The sequence below is a fragment of the Penicillium diatomitis genome (genome assembly GCF_028827545.1).
Source record: "Penicillium diatomitis strain IBT 30728 chromosome Unknown utg000013l_segment0_segment0, whole genome shotgun sequence".
Taxonomy (NCBI): Eukaryota; Fungi; Ascomycota; class Eurotiomycetes; order Eurotiales; family Aspergillaceae; genus Penicillium; species Penicillium diatomitis.
Genome location: NW_026623185.1, coordinates 689,216 through 707,689, shown reverse-complemented (window position 1 = coordinate 707,689; position 18,474 = coordinate 689,216). Strand labels below are relative to the sequence as shown.

At 45.8% G+C, this 18,474-nt stretch overlaps 4 protein-coding genes across 4 annotated transcripts; all 4 read right to left on the bottom strand.

Annotated features, from left to right (window-relative positions):
• Window positions 1–2,834: 2,834 nt before the first annotated feature.
• Window positions 2,835–3,121, bottom strand: N7539_008610 (uncharacterized protein; the record flags this gene model as incomplete). The annotated part of the gene is made up of 2 exons (XM_056938205.1): window positions 2,835–2,948; window positions 2,996–3,121. The coding sequence occupies 2 exons, from the start codon at window positions 3,119–3,121 to the stop codon at window positions 2,835–2,837; spliced, it is 240 nt and encodes a 79-aa protein (XP_056786587.1).
• Window positions 3,122–6,859: 3,738 nt separating this feature from the next.
• N7539_008609 (uncharacterized protein) lies at window positions 6,860–7,241 on the bottom strand (the record flags this gene model as incomplete). The annotated part of the gene is made up of 2 exons (XM_056938204.1): window positions 6,860–7,100; window positions 7,198–7,241. The coding sequence occupies 2 exons, from the start codon at window positions 7,239–7,241 to the stop codon at window positions 6,860–6,862; spliced, it is 285 nt and encodes a 94-aa protein (XP_056786586.1).
• A 156-nt stretch (window positions 7,242–7,397) lies between these two features.
• N7539_008608 (uncharacterized protein) lies at window positions 7,398–7,807 on the bottom strand (the record flags this gene model as incomplete). The annotated part of the gene is given in 2 exon segments (XM_056938203.1): window positions 7,398–7,571; window positions 7,586–7,807. The coding sequence occupies 2 exon segments, from the start codon at window positions 7,805–7,807 to the stop codon at window positions 7,398–7,400; spliced, it is 396 nt and encodes a 131-aa protein (XP_056786585.1).
• Window positions 7,808–8,329: 522 nt separating this feature from the next.
• N7539_008607 (uncharacterized protein) lies at window positions 8,330–9,097 on the bottom strand (the record flags this gene model as incomplete). Its single annotated transcript, XM_056938202.1, has 3 exons — window positions 8,330–8,437; window positions 8,494–8,700; window positions 8,876–9,097. Coding segments are annotated over 3 exons (537 nt in total), but the record flags the coding sequence as incomplete, so codon positions are not given.
• Window positions 9,098–18,474: the final 9,377 nt, after the last annotated feature.

Genomic DNA, 18,474 nt, shown 5'->3' with positions numbered 1-18,474 from the left:
TTGACCATGAGCGATATCGATGAGCCTATCATATCTCAGAAAAGCTCGATTTCATCAGGCGATGCAGTGTCCTCACGCGGTCGTAAGACTTCCTTCTCATACAAGGGCGTAGGCACTGTATACGCATCTTGAAGTCCCGAATCTATTCGATACCCTGCGCGCATATGCCGTCTGCGAAAAAAAGAATCGGCTGTCCATTTGAATGATATCAATTCCAAGGAATCTGCTGACTTGACCGTTATCGGTGATGTGGAATGTCTTTTTCATTTGGTCCTTCAGCCAGTCTCGCGCATCGTCAGAAGGTGGAACTAATCATAAAAATATCATCAACATGTAGAAGGCCGTAGAGCTTGCGTTTCGTGTTGAGAAGACGAAGTGATCGGCTTATAGGCATTTGAATCCAATAGCCAATAGAGCCCCATGATCGGTGTTATACCATATTCGATTCGCGGAGACTCTGTTTCAGCCCGTACAAAATCTCCAAAGGAGGCCGTATTTGCCAGATTCTTTGAAACCTCCAAGAAGATTTATTTGAACTTCTTCTATCAATTCGGCGTTCAAGAACGCAGCAATGTAGTCGATATGTTGCATATCTCGAACGTGTTGGGCTGCGATTGCGCAAAATATCATGAAGCTTTAGCCGTACTGGTATAAACATCAAGATAATCGATTCCTTTGCGCTGTTTGAAGCCTTTTGCACCAGACGGGCTTTGTAAGTGCCGTTATACCTGACGCGGAGGATCCATCGAAGTAGTAATACAATCTTCTGATTCCTTTTCGAAGGACGATCAACCACACACCAAGTGCTAACTTTCAGCTGCTTTTGCATCTTCTTGTGCGCTGGTTCAACCCCCTTAACATGCTCCTTTTTAGTGCATTTTTCCTTCATGTCCTGTCAGCCGTCTAGCTCATGTGACGTTTGAGCAGGCTTTTGCAGCAGAAGATGCGAAAGCGGTTTCTAATGCACCGAATCAAATATATTGCGTACTCAATGTCGTTAACCTATGCAGCAAATTAACGCTTTCTGAACGCGAGATACTGCTTGAATTCAATGGCCGCGCGTTATTTGGTGAGCATGCGTGTTGAACGTCGAAGAGGTGGATGATTTTCAGCTTCAATTTGATCAATTTCTGGTCGAGTTTGGACGATTTCGTCACGCACTTTCTGACTCTGAAACTTCACTTCAAATGAAGTCTCTGGAGGTGATAGTCTTTCCAAAATTGGCAGCTCGTTCGTTGTACTAACAGGGCTTAAAGTCACCGACCGTGGCGTTTCTTCGGTAACCAGGTATATCTGGTGGTCTTCAACAAGTTGATCTTCAAGGAACTCGACAGGCGTGTGTCTGCGTTGATCGACAGTAGGGTCCAGCTACCCCAGAGGCTGCCGGTCTACATTAAGATCATAGTCCGGCTTTGGTAGATCCTTCAGAACGTTCTCGTTGAAAATGACGTTCCTCGATGGGACAACGCGTTTGGAATGCACATCGTAAAGCTTATAGCCATCGGTGCAGTATTCGATCAATCTAGACTCGGCCATGTGCGGACAAAGCTTATCAACGCGCTGTTCCTGCGGAGTCAAATACTATGCTTGGCAGCCAAGGACGCGGAGATTCAAACTATCTGGCTTTTTGCCATAGAAACATAAGGCGTCATATCAATGGTCGGATGCCACAGACGGTTCATGGTCTAATGAATCTCTAAAAGCAGCTCACTCCAAAGGTGCTTGAAAGCTGATACTTTGTAAGAATGACCACAAGTGGTTGATTGAGGTAACGATTTTTGATTTCCGCAACACCATTCAGTTGCGGAGTGTATGGCGGGACGAGGTTCAATACAATGCTCGATTCTTCGCAGAAAGCTTGAATATCAAGGTGTTCTTTCGCATTAACGTCGAGAATCATTTGACAGTGTAGTTGAATTGGGTGGACAGATAATTCATCGCAAGGCGTATTTTATCAGAGACCTCACTCTTAGCCTTCAACGGAAAGGCCTAACAAAAGCGAGACACACCATCAGTAATCGTAGAGAGAAGTCTGTGGCCCCCAACGCCTTGAATTGATGATAAACCCCAAATATCAGTGTGCAGCTTCTGATCAGCCGTGGTCTTGATACGCTTACCCTAGCCTTCCTTTAATTCAGGGAGGACTGAGTGTAATAGTGCCAGTGTTCTTTGGAATCAAAATGCCAGCGGCATATTCAGGCATGCGCTTCATTTTCTGCTCGCCTACGTGACAGGCTCTTTTGTGAGCCAGATACATTGAATTCGGCTTGATTTTTGTTGTTTTGGAAGCTGCAGAGTTAAGTTGATACTTGGATTCTTTAATGAAGGCCAGAACAACTGCTTATGCGCAGAAGTATATCAACCTGGCTGTCTCCGGCGCATGTGTTGACCCAACATCGGGCGTTGATTTGACGCGCCGTAACGATTAATTGACCCCCTTGATGAGTGAGCCATGGTCCTTCCCAAATCCAGTCTAGATGTTTGGGTCGTCGGTCAGTTGCCATGATGAGATGAGGTTCACATGGAATACATCAAGGCTTGGGCAATGTGAGCTCCGTAAGACTCTCGTTATTGGGAAGATTGAGCACAACATCACCGTATCTTTCGATGTGAACATGGTGACCATCAGGCAGGTTGACCTGGGTGACGAAAGGCGTAGAACGAATGAAACTCGCGCGGTATGGCGTGATACGGTCCTTTGCGCCAGAATCAACCAGCCGCGCATGTCGACCATTTTCAGCTAGCGCAGCCGCAACATGGACTGAAAATGCAAATCCAATACTGGCGGCAGATGCACCAAGTTCTGTAAATTTTGAAGACGCCTTCCTGGTCGATTACTCCCCATCTTTCGAGTCAGATTTTGAACCATCCGCGGTGGTATCCGTAGCAGCCGCGTCAGGCCCACCCTGCGACTCGCCTTTTCCTTTGTTTCTGGGGTTGTCCCAGCACTCATCACTGGTGTGACCAGCCGGACGATTATAGAAGGAACAAAAACGAGGGGCACCTCGTCCTCGGCCTCTTCCGCGACCGCATCCTCGACAGCGACTAGACTCATATTGATTATTTTGGTCGTCAGAATCATTTCCTCTGCCTCTACCTCTGCCTCTGCCTCTTCCGGCATCGTGAATTGTAGAAGTTGCAGCTAAAGCCTACCTATCCGGTTCAATCGAGTAAGGACCATTCAGCGAACTCCAAGCGGCGAGTCCACGAGCCCTGGACTCCCCTGGAGACTCGGTACGCGGGATCTTCATGTACAGTGACGTTCCGAAAATTTTCAACACCGTGCCCTGTTTTCGATCTCCGCCGTCCGGAAACCCACGTTCAATTCGCGGAGTGCCTTCAGCTCTTGAGCTTGATTAGCTCGTAAGGGCGGTTGGAAGGGCGGTTGGAAGGGCGGTGGGACAAGGGGGATAAAGACTTATAGAACGTCACTATCTCTGTTGTGGAAACTAATTAGTGGAGTCACTACTAGACTCCAAGATTCAGTTGCTGGAAATCAGACCCTCATAGACTCGGAATTTCTGTCTAGCCAACAGGTAATCTGACCTACGGCCTGCCTGCGATACAGATGTCATAGGTAACACATCATGTCTCAGGTTGAGTGCCTTGCGTGACTCATCAATTGGTCAAATTCTACAATTTGATACGCTTGTTACAGTACGTCGCCATCACGTTCAGCGTGTAACGTAATATTGACTTATGGGTTCGAATTAATCCACGAAGAAAGTACCCAGAGAAAAAACTATGAACGAGGATACAGCAATCCCTGCTGGTAATAGAGAGGGAAAATCGTGCACCTTTTGACGCAAATTGTGTGCAGAGATAAAAATTTGACAGGATTCTGATGTCTTCATTTCGAATACCTGGTTCGCTATGGGCCACGGTTGGATGACAGAACTACCACTGTCACGGAAGCGTTCTGGGTGGACACTAACCAACAAGACCATAAAAGATCACTAATATCCGCCGTTGCGGATACTGCCCAGAGTCCGGTATATATAGTATGGTATCGCAACTTGTTCGGCCACGCCGTAGCAGCCACGTAGACCTTGATTCCGATGGACAAGGTTCTTACGATAAAGTATACCCAAAGCTGAAGGTGATTGCTGTTCAAATGGGAATTACTAGCCATCCGAGGACCAACGTGGTCTTAGGACTGAAAAAGTGTCTCGTCAGAGGCCACAACAACATTGTAAATCCGATTCCTAACTTACCTATAATTACACCGAGCCAGCATTATAGCCAGATTTGCGCCAGGTTTATACCAGATCCGCAGCCAGTATCGCAGCCAAATCCGCAGCCCGGAACGCAGCCAGATCCGCTGTCAGTATCGCAGCCAGTAACGCAGCCAGTAATGTAGCCAGTAACGTAACCAATGACGTAGCCAGTATCGTAGCCAGTATCGTAGCCAGTATCGTAGCCAGTAACGTAGCCAGTCACGTAGCCGTCGTACCCAGGAACGCAGCCAGCGTCGCAGCTAATAAAGCAGTCAGATCCGCAGCCAGTATCGTGCTAGATCCGTCGAGTCTAGCTAATTACAGGCTAGCGTCGCTGCCACAGAACCAAGATTCGGTCTGTGGGTCACATGATTTGTACTTCGCAGACCGCTTTGGCAGAACCCCTTCCCCTAGGGAAAAAAAATACTATCTGATGCCCCCCCTCCCGTAAGCGTATATCCTAGAAGTAAAGAAGTTAGCCTAGAATATTGTTGTTGTGTCTCTGAAGAGACACAATTATATAAAACCTTAGTTTGAGCATTTTTGAGGAGCTTTTTGACGCATGATCTTGAATTTTCTCCCCCGTGTTTTCCAAAGTATGCTAAATACAAGCAGTGAGGGGCCTGAGGGCGGCAAGCTGTTGTGGACGGATGCACGTTAGGTCATCTTCGTGATTTGATTGCAAATTGGAGTGGAACGAGAAATTGCTTTCCATGTAAGTGCCTGGAATTTTATTCCTGCGCTCTGATTAGCTGGCTGTGGCAGAATTGACCGCCCCTAGAGTTATATCACGTGATGTCTTCCAGATGTTTGCTTTGTGATTCTGTGATCAGTCTTAATCTCCTCTCGCATCACGTGGTCCTTATGTCTCGACTCTCGGGTGACTTATCACGTGACTCTTGTCTAATAATATCAACAGTTGATATCATATGTAGAGGTGGGAATACGGGCCCCCATCGGCAAAGACGCAAAACGACCCTTCCCATGGATACCCATTTGCAGATTATCAGACCCATGGGAATTCCCCATACCCAAGTAGGTGGGAATACCCATACCCACAGGAATAACCGTAGGCGGTAGGCCCCATAGTCAAAACCTAAATTCTGACCCAAACCCAAGTACCTATATGGGCCCCATGGGTATTCCCGCAAGTTGATAATCAACTTTACTTGCGTTATGGTCTTATAGATTTATGATTTAATTTGCGTTAGCCGTTGGCCCGTTGATGGGGGTCTACGGGGGTCTCCCCCGTATATAGAGTTGAGAATATTGATATAATCGGTGGATATCAGAGTACCCTACTACAATTTCTACTTCTTGCTCCACGCATTAGAAGGGAGGGGCGGTACACTTGTAATCTTATATTCTTTCGGCGACTCTGCCGCTCACGATAAGCTTATCACGGGGACGAGATGTATCTCAAAGATCTCACTACCAGCCGCGCTGTTACACGGAGTAGCCGATACCTACTGCACGACTCCGCCATACATTCCGTGCCTTCGACAAGGAATGTCTGGTCATACATCCCGGACTGGGTCCACGAGAGTTGGCAACCTCCTCTTGTTTCTGGTGTAAGAAACCTGCCCAGTGCGTCCGACTCGGTGACGACTAAAATTTTGATCAAGCATTTTCTCGAGGTGAACGACGTCTATACATCTTATTTCGGAGCTTGGCGAGGCCCTGATTTGATGCACGATTCGACTGATCTTTCGCAGATCATGAGATATATCGGACGGCGGTTGAATGTGATATGCAGGACACAACTGGAGATCAAGGTCACTGCTTTCAACTCAGACCTCTCTCCAACCTGGGTACATTCCGAACGGATTCAGGGCTCAGCATACCCCGTTGCAGTCTGCCATGAGCCTGTTCGGTTCTTGCGCGAGCAAGTTATTGAGCAATGTCGTGGAGACGGTTTACCGTTCATTCAGGTTGTTTTTTGTTTGCATGGCATGTGATTCTGCCACTCACAACAGTCCATAGCTTAGGTAGAATCTCTCCCCCATAGCAATCTCACTCCTCATCCCTCTCACACATCGATACTGCTGCCCCCACCGTAGCCGTATCTCATCACTTTTGATATGCAGTAGACTTATATATCTGACTCGATAAGCCGTAACTCAGATTCGATTATCCGTCTCAGTAAGTCAGACTCCTGTCATTTTAGGAGTCTCTCATGAAGGAAACCACACTTCCTGTATTCTTGGCTATTCAAGTATTCAACTGACGTCCTGAATCTTCGTCATTCGACATACGAGTCGCTTGAGTCAATCGACCTATTATATGTTTCTAATACGAGAAGATTCAATCATGATACGGTAACTGTGAAGGGAATTGCTGGGCTCCTCATTTTTCAAAGCATGGCGTGAAGCCGAGAAGACTGCTGCGGGGGCTAAGCATTCCTAACGGTCAGACCACGCACGGCGTTAAGCGGAAAGCTACCATCAAAGCTCCTGTCTAAGACGCTGACGAAAGTAACCTGCTCGTTCATCACAGCTCCTTCAATATCTGGCCAGGCCAAGAGCACCGCGCGTAATAATCGAAAGCAAATGTCGCCTAAACTCTCTGCGATTGGGTACAGACTCATAGTGCTTTAACCTAGTCAAGCAGGCTTTTGGCATCTCCGGAGAAAGAAATTGTTATTAATTGAGGCGGGGTTGGTATAAGGTCATGATCACACTAAAAGACATTATTTCGCGATCGTCAATGATCAACCTTCCGTATTCCAGCATCAGTCTCCACCATATCACTTTAAGGTCTTCATTGCGCAGCACGCGACGAGACCACTCATAACTGTCCTGAGCGAAGCATTTCCCTAAATCTGGACCTTCCCGCTCTTGCGTCAGGTACCGTACAATCTCAGAAAAATCACGTGCATCAATGCTGATTGGTATGTAATGAGTCTAAGGGGTTAGCCAGTCGTCATACGACTCCTAGTATAGCGTCGGCTTAAGAACGGCCGATTTTGATATCAAGAGACGGTAAGAGCGACCACTTAAGACAGTCACCGTCCGGATCGCCCATAGCAAAATTTGTATTCCTTAGTGATATATCGTCTGTTTGACCCTCTTTAATCTGAAATCAATTTACTTATTCTTCACATGCGGGATCGTCTTATTGGACGGCTGCTGTCATTCGTACACGGGTAAAATTGGACAGAGTCGCTATGGTTGACTTTATCTAGGCGCAGTCGAAGTCGTGTAGGGCCATTCGCTCATGTCGACTCAGTAGTTTGACTGATAATCTTTCATCCCAAGTTATAAAAATCAGATGTTGGCGCTCAAATTCTCGCCGGTTATCGGAGTTAGATTTATCTCCTTTGTTGCATTCAGCCAAATAGACGACACTCTGTTTCTGTACCTAATCACCGTCCACTTCTCCTTTGTAATTTCCCATTCGTATTCTCTCGGCATAAAAGAACTAGGGTAATGGAGGTCATTGAAACAACATGGTTTGGATTGCGAGAACACCGGAACTGGGGAATGTGCGATAGTTATCGATGCAGGATGGCTTAGCCCGGCATGATGGTTGTAGAGTTCGGAAAATTGACAGACATCCTTGCTGAGTGAGAGATTTTCAAGGAAGTTCATGTCTGTGAGAAACGGAGAACCTACAGCGAGTGCAGAAAGATTTCGTGCTGGTGTATCAGGGGGCAAGACACAGCAAGTATATCCTAGGTGTTTTGTTTGCTAATATCCAACTGATCGATATGTTGAGCGAGACTGGCTCGGCTAGACGGTGGCAGAGGAGAAGAATGTGGAGCCCAAGCCACGCGCAAGACACGCGACAGCATATCATGGGGGGCGACGATCTTCGCTTTATCCATGGTACTTATCGCTAGTGTCATATTCGGTAGCGTTTGCGAAATCTCGGCATCGAGCCAGGAAGGGAAATTGAAAGTCATCCTATGGTCAGGGTTGACCAGTGAAGCCTGATCGCTATGAGATATAGTCAAAGTAAACAGTTCATTTCGCGGATAAGCAGCAGCAAAATTCTCGATGCGCGCTCTAATATCAGAGGGAGTCACACCCCATAGTGGCTGCATGTGTAGCTGTAATCCTGGTATCAAACTCATCAATTAACAGGAAGTCTTGTTTCTTTGCCGCATAGAATTATTTGTCAAAATGTGCGGGTGGTTTTCCTCCGCGATTTCTCTCATAATTCTTGCAGCCGGCTTTAAAGGTCGAAGAATGGCTTTCGATCAACGAATCAAAAGTATTCTCTGCTTCTGGTAAGATAATAACTTGGATAAGTGGAAGGCTCCAACTTTACTTACCGGCTCGACTGCAGTGACTTGCCCCGCCATGAGTCTATGGTGGACGGACGATGAGGGAATAGTATTGCTAAATGTTGAAACTTGGTACAAGAAAGCGAAAGAGGGCAGTTGGAGAAGACCTATTAGTTCTCGACGTGCCGCGGACAAGGTTGAACCGTCGACTCCAATCTTCAATGACAAGGCTGAGACTAGCAGTGCGATCAGTTTCTCATACGATTTTCTTCTTTTAACAGTTATTTTTTCAACAGCCCATACAGGCGGTCACTGAGGAAGATTCCATGGTCAAGGCGGGTAGGGTGTAGCAGTCATGAACTGTGGGGAAAGACTGTCAGCCGACCAACTCAGAGGATTTGAACTGGAAGCGCATTGTCATCGTACACACCAGATAGATAGTACAGGCAGGGTTTCCGGTTCTAACAAAAGCCATAAAGACTACCTGCCACGGTATTACTGTCGAGGGAGGCGATATGTAAATTACGATCGTGAGGGTAAGCAGTACCCGGAGAACAAGAGTCTCTGCTACCTTGACATGCGATAGCCGTTCGACCTGTTCACGGCATGTCTGTTCTCGATATAGAATTTCGAAGGTGCCAGATACAAAGGCCTAGGGCTGTGAGCGTTCCGAGTTTCATTGGCTCCCTGGGCAGACGCATCAAGGCTCGATAGCTTACCGTGGCTACAGTACTGGTGTGAATTACGTTGATAACCTAGCCGGCTGAATGTTACCGAAGGCGAAGCTCTTCACAGATCTATATTGAGCTCATAAGGAATTTTCGTTGCCGGGAACCCCTCTCTGATAACGCTGACTGGGCTTTTTAGCAGCGTCTTGCACCTCAGAGCGAAAAGTAAGCCCGTCCAAGAAATACATTCGACGCAGATATCGTGATTCGTGGACCAAAACCCGTTCGCATATTCGTGACAAGCCGCGCTTACGGCAGACACGAGGTATGCGGTACTTCTACCTATGCTGAGTATGTATTAGAATTGCGAAGACAAAGAGCCAGCAGAAAGAGACTACTTTATTCTGAGGGAAGGGGTCCACGATAGAAGACAATCACTTCGTTAACGATCTCGATCCTCCCCTGAACCACTTGAGCGGCTCGAATATTCTCCAGAGGAGTCAATACACGCTATTTAGAATAGATAGCTACGATTAATCTGTCTTGGAGCGGGAGAGGTGTCCCGACAAAATTTATTACAGGCCTGAGCGCAAGTCACTCAAGAGGTACAGATTTTGTTATCTCTGCTCCTTCTGATCTATACAGTCCAACAGACTCCGGTATTTTGGTTAACATCTTCCGGTCGCTGGCCAGCTACACCATCCCCGGACCTACTCCGTTCACGGGTGCCGTCTCTATTGATCAAGCTATCTCAGTCATCGCGGGATTCAGTGATGCCTCCACCACAACCACCGCTGCAGGTAGGGCCGGACCATCGACTAAGCAGATATCAACAAACTACGCCGGTCACCGAGTCAACCACAATACTCGGTCACCTCTACTCATTGATCTGACTATCCCTTGACTCGTAAAATAATTTGAACAGAGCGAACGTGAAAGTGAAATTGAATGAAATTTACCCACTAGATCCTCAGATAAAACGCGCCAGAACAAGCACACCTGCTGTATAGGACTAGCTTTATAGACCTAAAATTCGCGATGGAGGGAACGTGGATGGAGTTTCAAAGAGACAATCAGGGCCCACAATATCTTGAAACCCATCCAGACCGAGCAACAGCCCTATCCTCTGGTGTTCGATGGTCAAAGTTCTCTCCATCAAGTAGACAGCTCCAGGATGTCAGGGTATTTGTAGGACAATTTAGAATTCACAAATAGACCATTTTCAAGCCATCAGTGCCGGAGAATTTGAATTCCATGTTTTCACCCGTCGAAGCCAAGATCGACCGCTAGCCGCACGGGGCCAGGGGTTAAGGCTCCTCCAATCCCGTCTATGTCTGCAACTGAGCTGGTATAGGCATTATCTATGATCTTAGCATCCCAGGTCGTGGAAGAGCACATTGTCTCCCTGACAACCGAGCAAATCTTCATTCCCTGTATCTGGAGCTGTGCCCTTTGTGCTTGTATTACTGAGACATCGAAACCCGACCAGCCTCGATTTGTGGACGATCCAAAATCAAATTCACCCCAAGTAGAAGCGTAACCGCCGTACTGATCTTTTGGAATAGTGTTCGTGTCAGAAGCGGCCCAGCCACCTTGAGAGTCTGCCGCGAATGCTATGTACTGGATTGCTCCCGGCGCCAGAGTGAAAGAATGACAAGCATTTCCATACCATCCAGTCAACTGTCCGTCCGGACCAATTTTGTTCCAAATTGCGACATACCAGGTCTCTGCAGAAGCTTGGCTGAATCTAACGACGTACTGGTACTTGGAAACCTCTGCAGGGGAGATGGAAATGATGTTACTTCCGTATGGGCGACCGACGTTACCTATGTAAGAAACACCAGAGCCACTTGACTGTGTTGGACTACCAAATCCTTCGTTAGAAAATATTGCATCCGCCGGGTAAGCAGACCATGGTTGCGGATTCTGGGAAGTTAAAGAGATATCTCGAGGTTTGCTTATCGCAGATCCATATCCCCTAGCCCGAACGTTTGTGAAGTGAAGCAGACAACAGATCAGGTTTCGTAAGTCTATCATAATGAGGACCGTTCGACGGGTGAAATTTATAACTGAGTCCAGATAGCGTCTTTCATCCAAAAAACCCAGGATTTCAACGCATCATTCCACTCGCATAAGTACTGGATGGGATGCTCTCGCGTTTTAGGAATTCAGTAGTAGGTCCAGTAATTGGATTGGCAGGTTTGAATGTGCTGCGAAAATAATTTTCATCTTCAGAGTGAATTTCAATATAATCTGATTAATGCAATATTAAGACCAGCAACACCTGGGCAGGGAATTAGGTCGTCGCGGCCAGCAGAAGAGGAGATGTCCGGAATCTTTCACTGTAATTGGATTGTTTCCGCATTAGTTGGGCCATTCGAGCGCTGACCAAACCTATTCCCTTATTCAACTCGAGATCTAGTCATACTATACTATCCAGATTACTGCCGTGATTTTGGAAAATCCTCGAAGCTGTGGGAGGGTCTAGGATTGGCTTGAGAAGAAAGAAATAGTAGTGCGAGAATGGACCAAAAATTATTATCCTCAATAACCATCGAAGAGAGAAACACTCGAACTAGCTTTATCTTGGTTTGTGTCTCAAACAGGGTCTACCCTAGCTCCTCACAATTGGAGTGGCCTCTATGTTCTCATTCTATGTGTGAGAAACCCTGACTCCATCGCGCTATCAATCCAGTCGGCTAGGCCTATGACTGTCACCACCGAATATCTCCTAGATTAGAGAAATCACTCAAAAGAGTTGTGCTTTGGCCATCGGAGTGGCTGCTAAGACGTCTCGGCGTTAGTTCGTTCAAGTTTCTTTGGGTGTAGCGAGGTTCTTACAAATTGGACTCAATTATTTCAAGCATACGCTTCATGTTTCCTCCGACTTTGAGGACCATGTCCTGTATCTGCTCCGTCTCACCTTGCAAGGTTTTTATGGCCTCCTGCGTCTCTTCAAGACAAGATGATAGTCTCTGTATCTCCTCCTCCGCCTTTGTAGGGTCGCTCTTCTTTGCCTTTGTGAGGTCGCTGACTGGTAACGCGGCCGTATCGGTCTCAATTTTCAAATTTGCAGAACCCAAACCGAAAATTGAGTTCCTAGGATCCGTCCTAGGTATCTGTATCCGGGGTTTCCACGATTGGTGTAGAGAGTATATAGAGGAACTCATTTCAGGCATTGCTGGATATCGACTTTGAGTAGATTCTTCTTCTGGGCTATTTAAGAGGGCCGTCGGCTCAATACTTGAGCTAAAAATAGGCTTGAAATTTTTGGTTGAGTTGATTCTGGAAGTGTCGGCAACTCCTATTTATGATAGTTCAACAGATTTACAAAACATGAATGTCCGGCGATCATATTAGATGGATCATTGGTGGTGTACCTTTCACCATTTTCTGTCATAGCCTACCGCTGCGGCGATTACCCTCCTACTGCGACGCTGTTGAAAAGTATTATGTTCCTATTTCCCCTATTCTGATTATTCTGATTATTCTGATTATTCTGATTATTCTGATTATCCTGATTCTTCTGATTCTTCTGATTCTTCTGATTCTTCTGATTCTTCTGATTCTTCTGATTCTTCTGATTCTTCTGATTCTTCTGATTCTTCTGATTCTTCTGATTCTTCTGATTATTCTGATTCTTCTGATTCTTCTGATTATTCTGATCATTATCATATATCACACTCGGATCTGTCAGGTCTTGGATCCAATGTACCGGAGGCTCGCTACCTGGGGCCGAGGCTCGCTTTCCTTCAGATTCCTGCTGTCATGGAGGGACCTCCCCGCGCTTATCTCATTTAGGTCTGCCAGAGTTTGGATCTTTACACTATCATCTCATCTTTGAGGTTCCGAGGACGCTGTCTGTTTGCATGGCATGTGATTCTGCCACTCACCACAGTCCATAGGTTAGGTAGAATATTTCCCCTTCAGCGATCTCACTCCTCATCCCTCTCACACATCGATACTGCTACCCCTACCGTAGCCGTATCTCATTACTGTCAAGCAGTGGCGGGAGGGAGCTGCCGCGTAGTTCTCCGTGTGCCCCGAAAATGGCCAAGGAGCTTCGTTAACTTTATAAATTCAACCGCCTTTACTGCATCGACTGCGTCCCAGGTAATGAACAATGTAGCGAATGTAAATGTACCATAGAAATGCTTGATTCCGGTCAGCGAAAAGAAAGAATTTCACGCACACGCGGCTCAATTCGATGATGGTCGTATTCGCGCATAAATAGCATTCCGTTTCAAACAGGAACACATAGCTTCTACTGGCAGGAATGGAGATCTGAAAACCTTCGAATTCTGAGCGAGGCGTGTCAAGACAAATTGAGTTTCTGTCGCGGACTGATGAAATTCCGATAGCTATTACTATTAAGGTTGCGGCTAGTAGTCGATTTCCGTCACCACCGTTTTGGGACCAACACGGCAAGCTACAACAGCGTGAATACTGGCCTACCATCAATTCTCTTCGTCGAAAATTCCCAACGCAAGTATTACTGATTGGACTGCTCTCGTCATCGCGCCTCTTTTCAGCTCTCAGAGCACCCTCTATATAATGTACATCATTGGCATTACTGGAAGTGACTGGTGAGCCTGAAGTGACTGGTGAGCCTCGGACATTTATCATAGCTGATATGACAAGAACGGTAAGAACAGTGCACCGTATAAGTTTGATCAAGAGACGGGGCAGTGTGTCCAGAGTAGAAGCTAGAATACATCGAACCGTACGTTATCATATTATTACACATGACCTCAGCAATCGTCCGCGGATTAAAAAGCAAATTTCTCGAACTCGGTATCGACGATGTTCGCGGCGGCAATCTGAGTACACACTTATACCGCCAAATAGTCACGCACATTCATCGCCACAAACGCCGTCCATTCGATCCCTCGTGGCCACCACCGTACGGCAGGCTGCTTTCATTGGACTTGGCCAGTTGCAGGAGATCATACGACGAGAGTTGCAAAATACTCTTAAAATTAGATCAATGAAAGGTATCGGAACGTCTTTGGCACAGAGAGACTAGAAGATTACATTACTAAGCATTCATCGAAGATTTACCCTTTATCGGGGTTATTGATAGAATATTTTTCAGTGAAATGCCCCTGAGGAATGTCTTGCACCGGCGACTACCCTCTGTGCTTAATCGCTAGAAAAAATTAGGTATGCTTTCGGGTGCCCGTCTAGTTACACATTCTAAACCACCAGAGGCAGAGTCAAGAATGATTTGCGCTAATACATGGTCATTCAGCGGACTCCATATGCCTGAAGAATTAAGTGCTACTTTCAATGCCGGTATCTCTAATTTTCAGGAAGCTCTTATAATATATACCCGCTTTGAATATTTGCTTTCTAATACTATTAGCCAAACGCTACCGATAAGACCTAATCCGCCCTCTTTGTCGCCCGGTCATTTGAGCTTTAATAAAGCGTGGCATCCTTGTAAGTCATACCGACTTCGGGTACTTCCAAAGTCTCTGCAGTTGGATAGAACTGCTCTTCAAAGTTAGCGAGCAGAAAGTAGGCGTGAAATTTGTATTTCATTGTGAATAGTCAGTTACGGGCAAGCTGAACCGTGCCTACTGATACCTCAATCAAATTAGCCTAGAGGAGAATCATCGAGACTGATATAGAATACTGTCGTGTGTATAAGGTGCCGGAACGTATGTGTCACAAAGCCCGATTCGCCACACAAAGCCTCTTCTATAGAAGACTATATCGTGGACGATCACTTGAATGGTATCCACATCTCACTCTTTCGTTAATAAGACATATAACTGATCAGCAGTAATTGCGCCGACCGCCGTCGACCCGACTGCGGGAATGAAGTCATTTCTCGCCCCGGCGTCGCAGAGGTTCAGAATGTTTGATTTCAACTTTTCAAGTAGATGAGCTTTTCAAGTCTTACAGCAAATACTGATATGTCCCCACTGATTTCGGTGAAAATTCTGTCTCTAAAATTTGGTCTCGGATACTTCATACGACCGCGCCAGTGACAGGTAGTACGATAGCGGACAGATGCCATTGACTAATCGTTACGTTAGATATCACAATGATTGCCGGGTGGTAACGCTGTGTCACGGACATACACTGCCTGCTTGGGATCAGATCTTAAATACAGTGGTCTCAATTTTCGAGTCGTTTTGATGAATTGGTTTAAATCATGTCGCAAATTACAAACAAATCGGGATCATAAATATAATAGCTTTATCTTTTGGGTGGTTTTGATCCGTTGTTTTTGATCTTTCGGCGAATTACATTTGATGGCTGTGGCCCATAGCCAACAGACGAGGAGTGATTTTGGAACTCCTATGATGATACAAATAACAATTACAAGGCCAGCGTTAGGCTCAGCCTAGGTCTGGACCAGAGTGAGGATTCCAAGATGGCTCCTTGTATTGACAGAGACTAATCGCTAAAAAGTTCTAAGGGATGTCACGTTCTAACTTCTGTGGTAGCCCTGATCCAGAGTATCAAGGCTTCCTCTTGGTAGTCCTTTAGGGCTTTATGAGTAGGCTTTCTACTAGATAGAGCCCCTCTACCGCATCAAATGCGTTGGTTAAGGACACTAGGCAAGACATCATGATTCCGCGCGATTTCTGCAAGATTTGGGTTTTCACCTTGGTGGTAGACTTCAACAGCCTCCGTTAGCTTCTGGTCTCTGGTTCTCATGGTCTTAGGCATATTGATTGATATTTGAAGGTGGTAGATTCGTTGATGATGCGAATTTTGGAAGCTTGAGAAAAGTGGGTGAAAAAGAGAGAATGGGCGTAGCCCACCTACACTGAAAGGTGTAGGTGGGTCGAAGTACTAAGATTACGTAGGCCACAGATACAGGCGGCCGTAAGTGGTATGCATTACGAAGTGGCTATGTTTCTTCGGGAGGGTGGAATGCGGAAAGGTCCGCGCATTACTTCTTTCCATAGCTGCTACTTACGGTCAGGAGGACCTTATGCAAAGACTCCGGATGATTGAATGCGCAGTGGATGTGATCGCGAAAGATGAAGCTATATTATGGCCATCGAAACGAGTGGCTTCTTTATACAGAGTAGCCGTAAACGGTTACAATCGAGTTATACAATTCCTTCTAAAGTTGAGATACAAGTCCGAATCCCCCGCCCGGGCGCAGAGCGAAGATACGGCCCTTATTTTAGGCAAACCAGGGTGGACACACTAGGATTGTTAAGCTCCTCTTAGGCTACAGAGCGAATCCAAATACAACCGACTCACACGGGGGGTCAATGCTTGTATTTTCCTCACCATACCCTGCGATATTTCGACTGCTAGTATGACGAGGCGCTCATGTTATTGATAAAAGAATAGTCATTTGTATGAGGATCTAAGTGCTTTCTAATTTTTCTCTTTTTACCTATTATGTGTTCATGGTTTAGAGGTTGTGGACTGGGCGACGGCGGTACTTGCTTTGTGTGACGCGTGAGGAGGGAATCTAAACTCAGGTAATAAATGACTGAAGAACAGGGCGAGCCCAGTGGGAGCATCCATAGATCGACCCGAGCAACCTTAGGGGCGGCGTTGGAACGTCTCTGACAATCTTACCTTCCGTAACCTCCCTACTCAGCGTCTAATAGCATTCACGTGCATAAATTTCAATACTACGTCAGGTTTTCCGATTCTGTTTGTCTTTTTTGACCCCTTTCCTTATTTACGAAAGAGGATTCCGAGGCTCGGTCATATTTGCATCGTTTCAATTAATCAAAGGGATAGTCTATAGAAGAGTACAAAGACGGACAGTTAGAATACCTAAAATGGCTGGATTCAATCACGCACGCGGCACGAGTAATACCACGTTTCTGTCATTCTGGGTAAATTTGATACCGAACAGGAATATTGAGGAAGGGCGCTGCTTCGTAAAATCCGGGGCCCTGGGTGACGGGGTGACGGGATGGTCCTAACCCGGATGAACTGGATTAGTACCAGTTAAACCCAGTTATATCGGAGGTGGTGGACTCACGGGGTGGAGGTCATGGGGCGGCCGACTCGCGCCGACTCGCGCCGACTCGATACGACTGGATACGTCTTGATTTAAGCTATATGAAATTTTCACCCCATGACCTTCACCCCATGACCTTCCCCCTATCACCTTCCCGGGGATCTGTAAGAGCCTAAATCAGCTTGAAATAATAAAATGATTAAATTCAAAGTAACATGGTTACTAAAATAAACTAAAGCCTTTCTTCTAGAGAATTTGAAATTTGATCTTGACGGATATAGCTTATTTAAAATTAATTACTACTGGTTCTCAGGGTACAGCTTTTAATATATAATCATAGCCTATGTAAATTTAGGTAATATCGTACTCAAGACTATTCTAGAAAGAAGTATGGGCTATAGATATATCATATATATAACACAATCGTGTCCATGTTTTTTCGGTAAATATTACTTTTGTCTGGTAAATACCGTAAATTCGAGATTATTTAATATAGTACTATACTCTATGGGCTCTAACGGCTTATAGTATATTAGTCAATAGTTAGTAGGATAAATAGAAACCGTCACTGTTCCCTACGGGCCTACTTCTTCGGAAACATGACAAGTGTCTAGGATTCCATACCGGCTGATGTAGTAAAAAGGAAGAGGAACAAGTAAATAAAAGCCTAAGTAAGTCTGCTATCATCTTTACCTATCTACTTTCCCCGTAATACCTGAATATCTACATCTAGGTGATTCTGCATGAGCAGTGGTACTTAATAGGGCACCCTTTCGACTGAAATATTGTACTAGTACGTTTATCTATCTTGGGAGACAAATAAATGGCGGCAGCGCCCATAGACTCGATTCCAAGCTAAAAGAAAGATCCGAAGGAGACGCCGAGTAGAGAGCTCTGGCTGGAGAGCCTTAGTGGTAAGAGTGGGTCAATGGCGGAATAGGTCAGACCCCGAATATTATCCAAATAAATGGGTATCCCCCACTATTATGTATGTACTTTAGAGTACTAGATGGCGGGCTTAGTTGTCTGGAAAGCAGAATTGGCCCTCGAAGTTACAGTAGATTTACCTATTTTTGGTGTCTAGTATTTAGCATCGCTAATTATATCACTACTATCATTTTTTACATATACTTCAGCAATCCTAAAAGCAGTTATACCAACAACGGTGAAAAAAGAATATGATTTATAATTCAATATTAATAAGATATACAGGGGATTTAGAGAACCATATATATATGGTAAGGACGACTAATGTAATTTTCTGATTAAGGGACAATCGAAAATGAGCGGAAGTACGGGTCCTAAACCTTCACGGGTTCGAAAGCCGCCTCAGGGGTCAAGGAAGCCACCATTGCCACCAAAATTGTCACAGGGAATCTCGAAGAGAAACGATTGTACGTTGCGAAGACT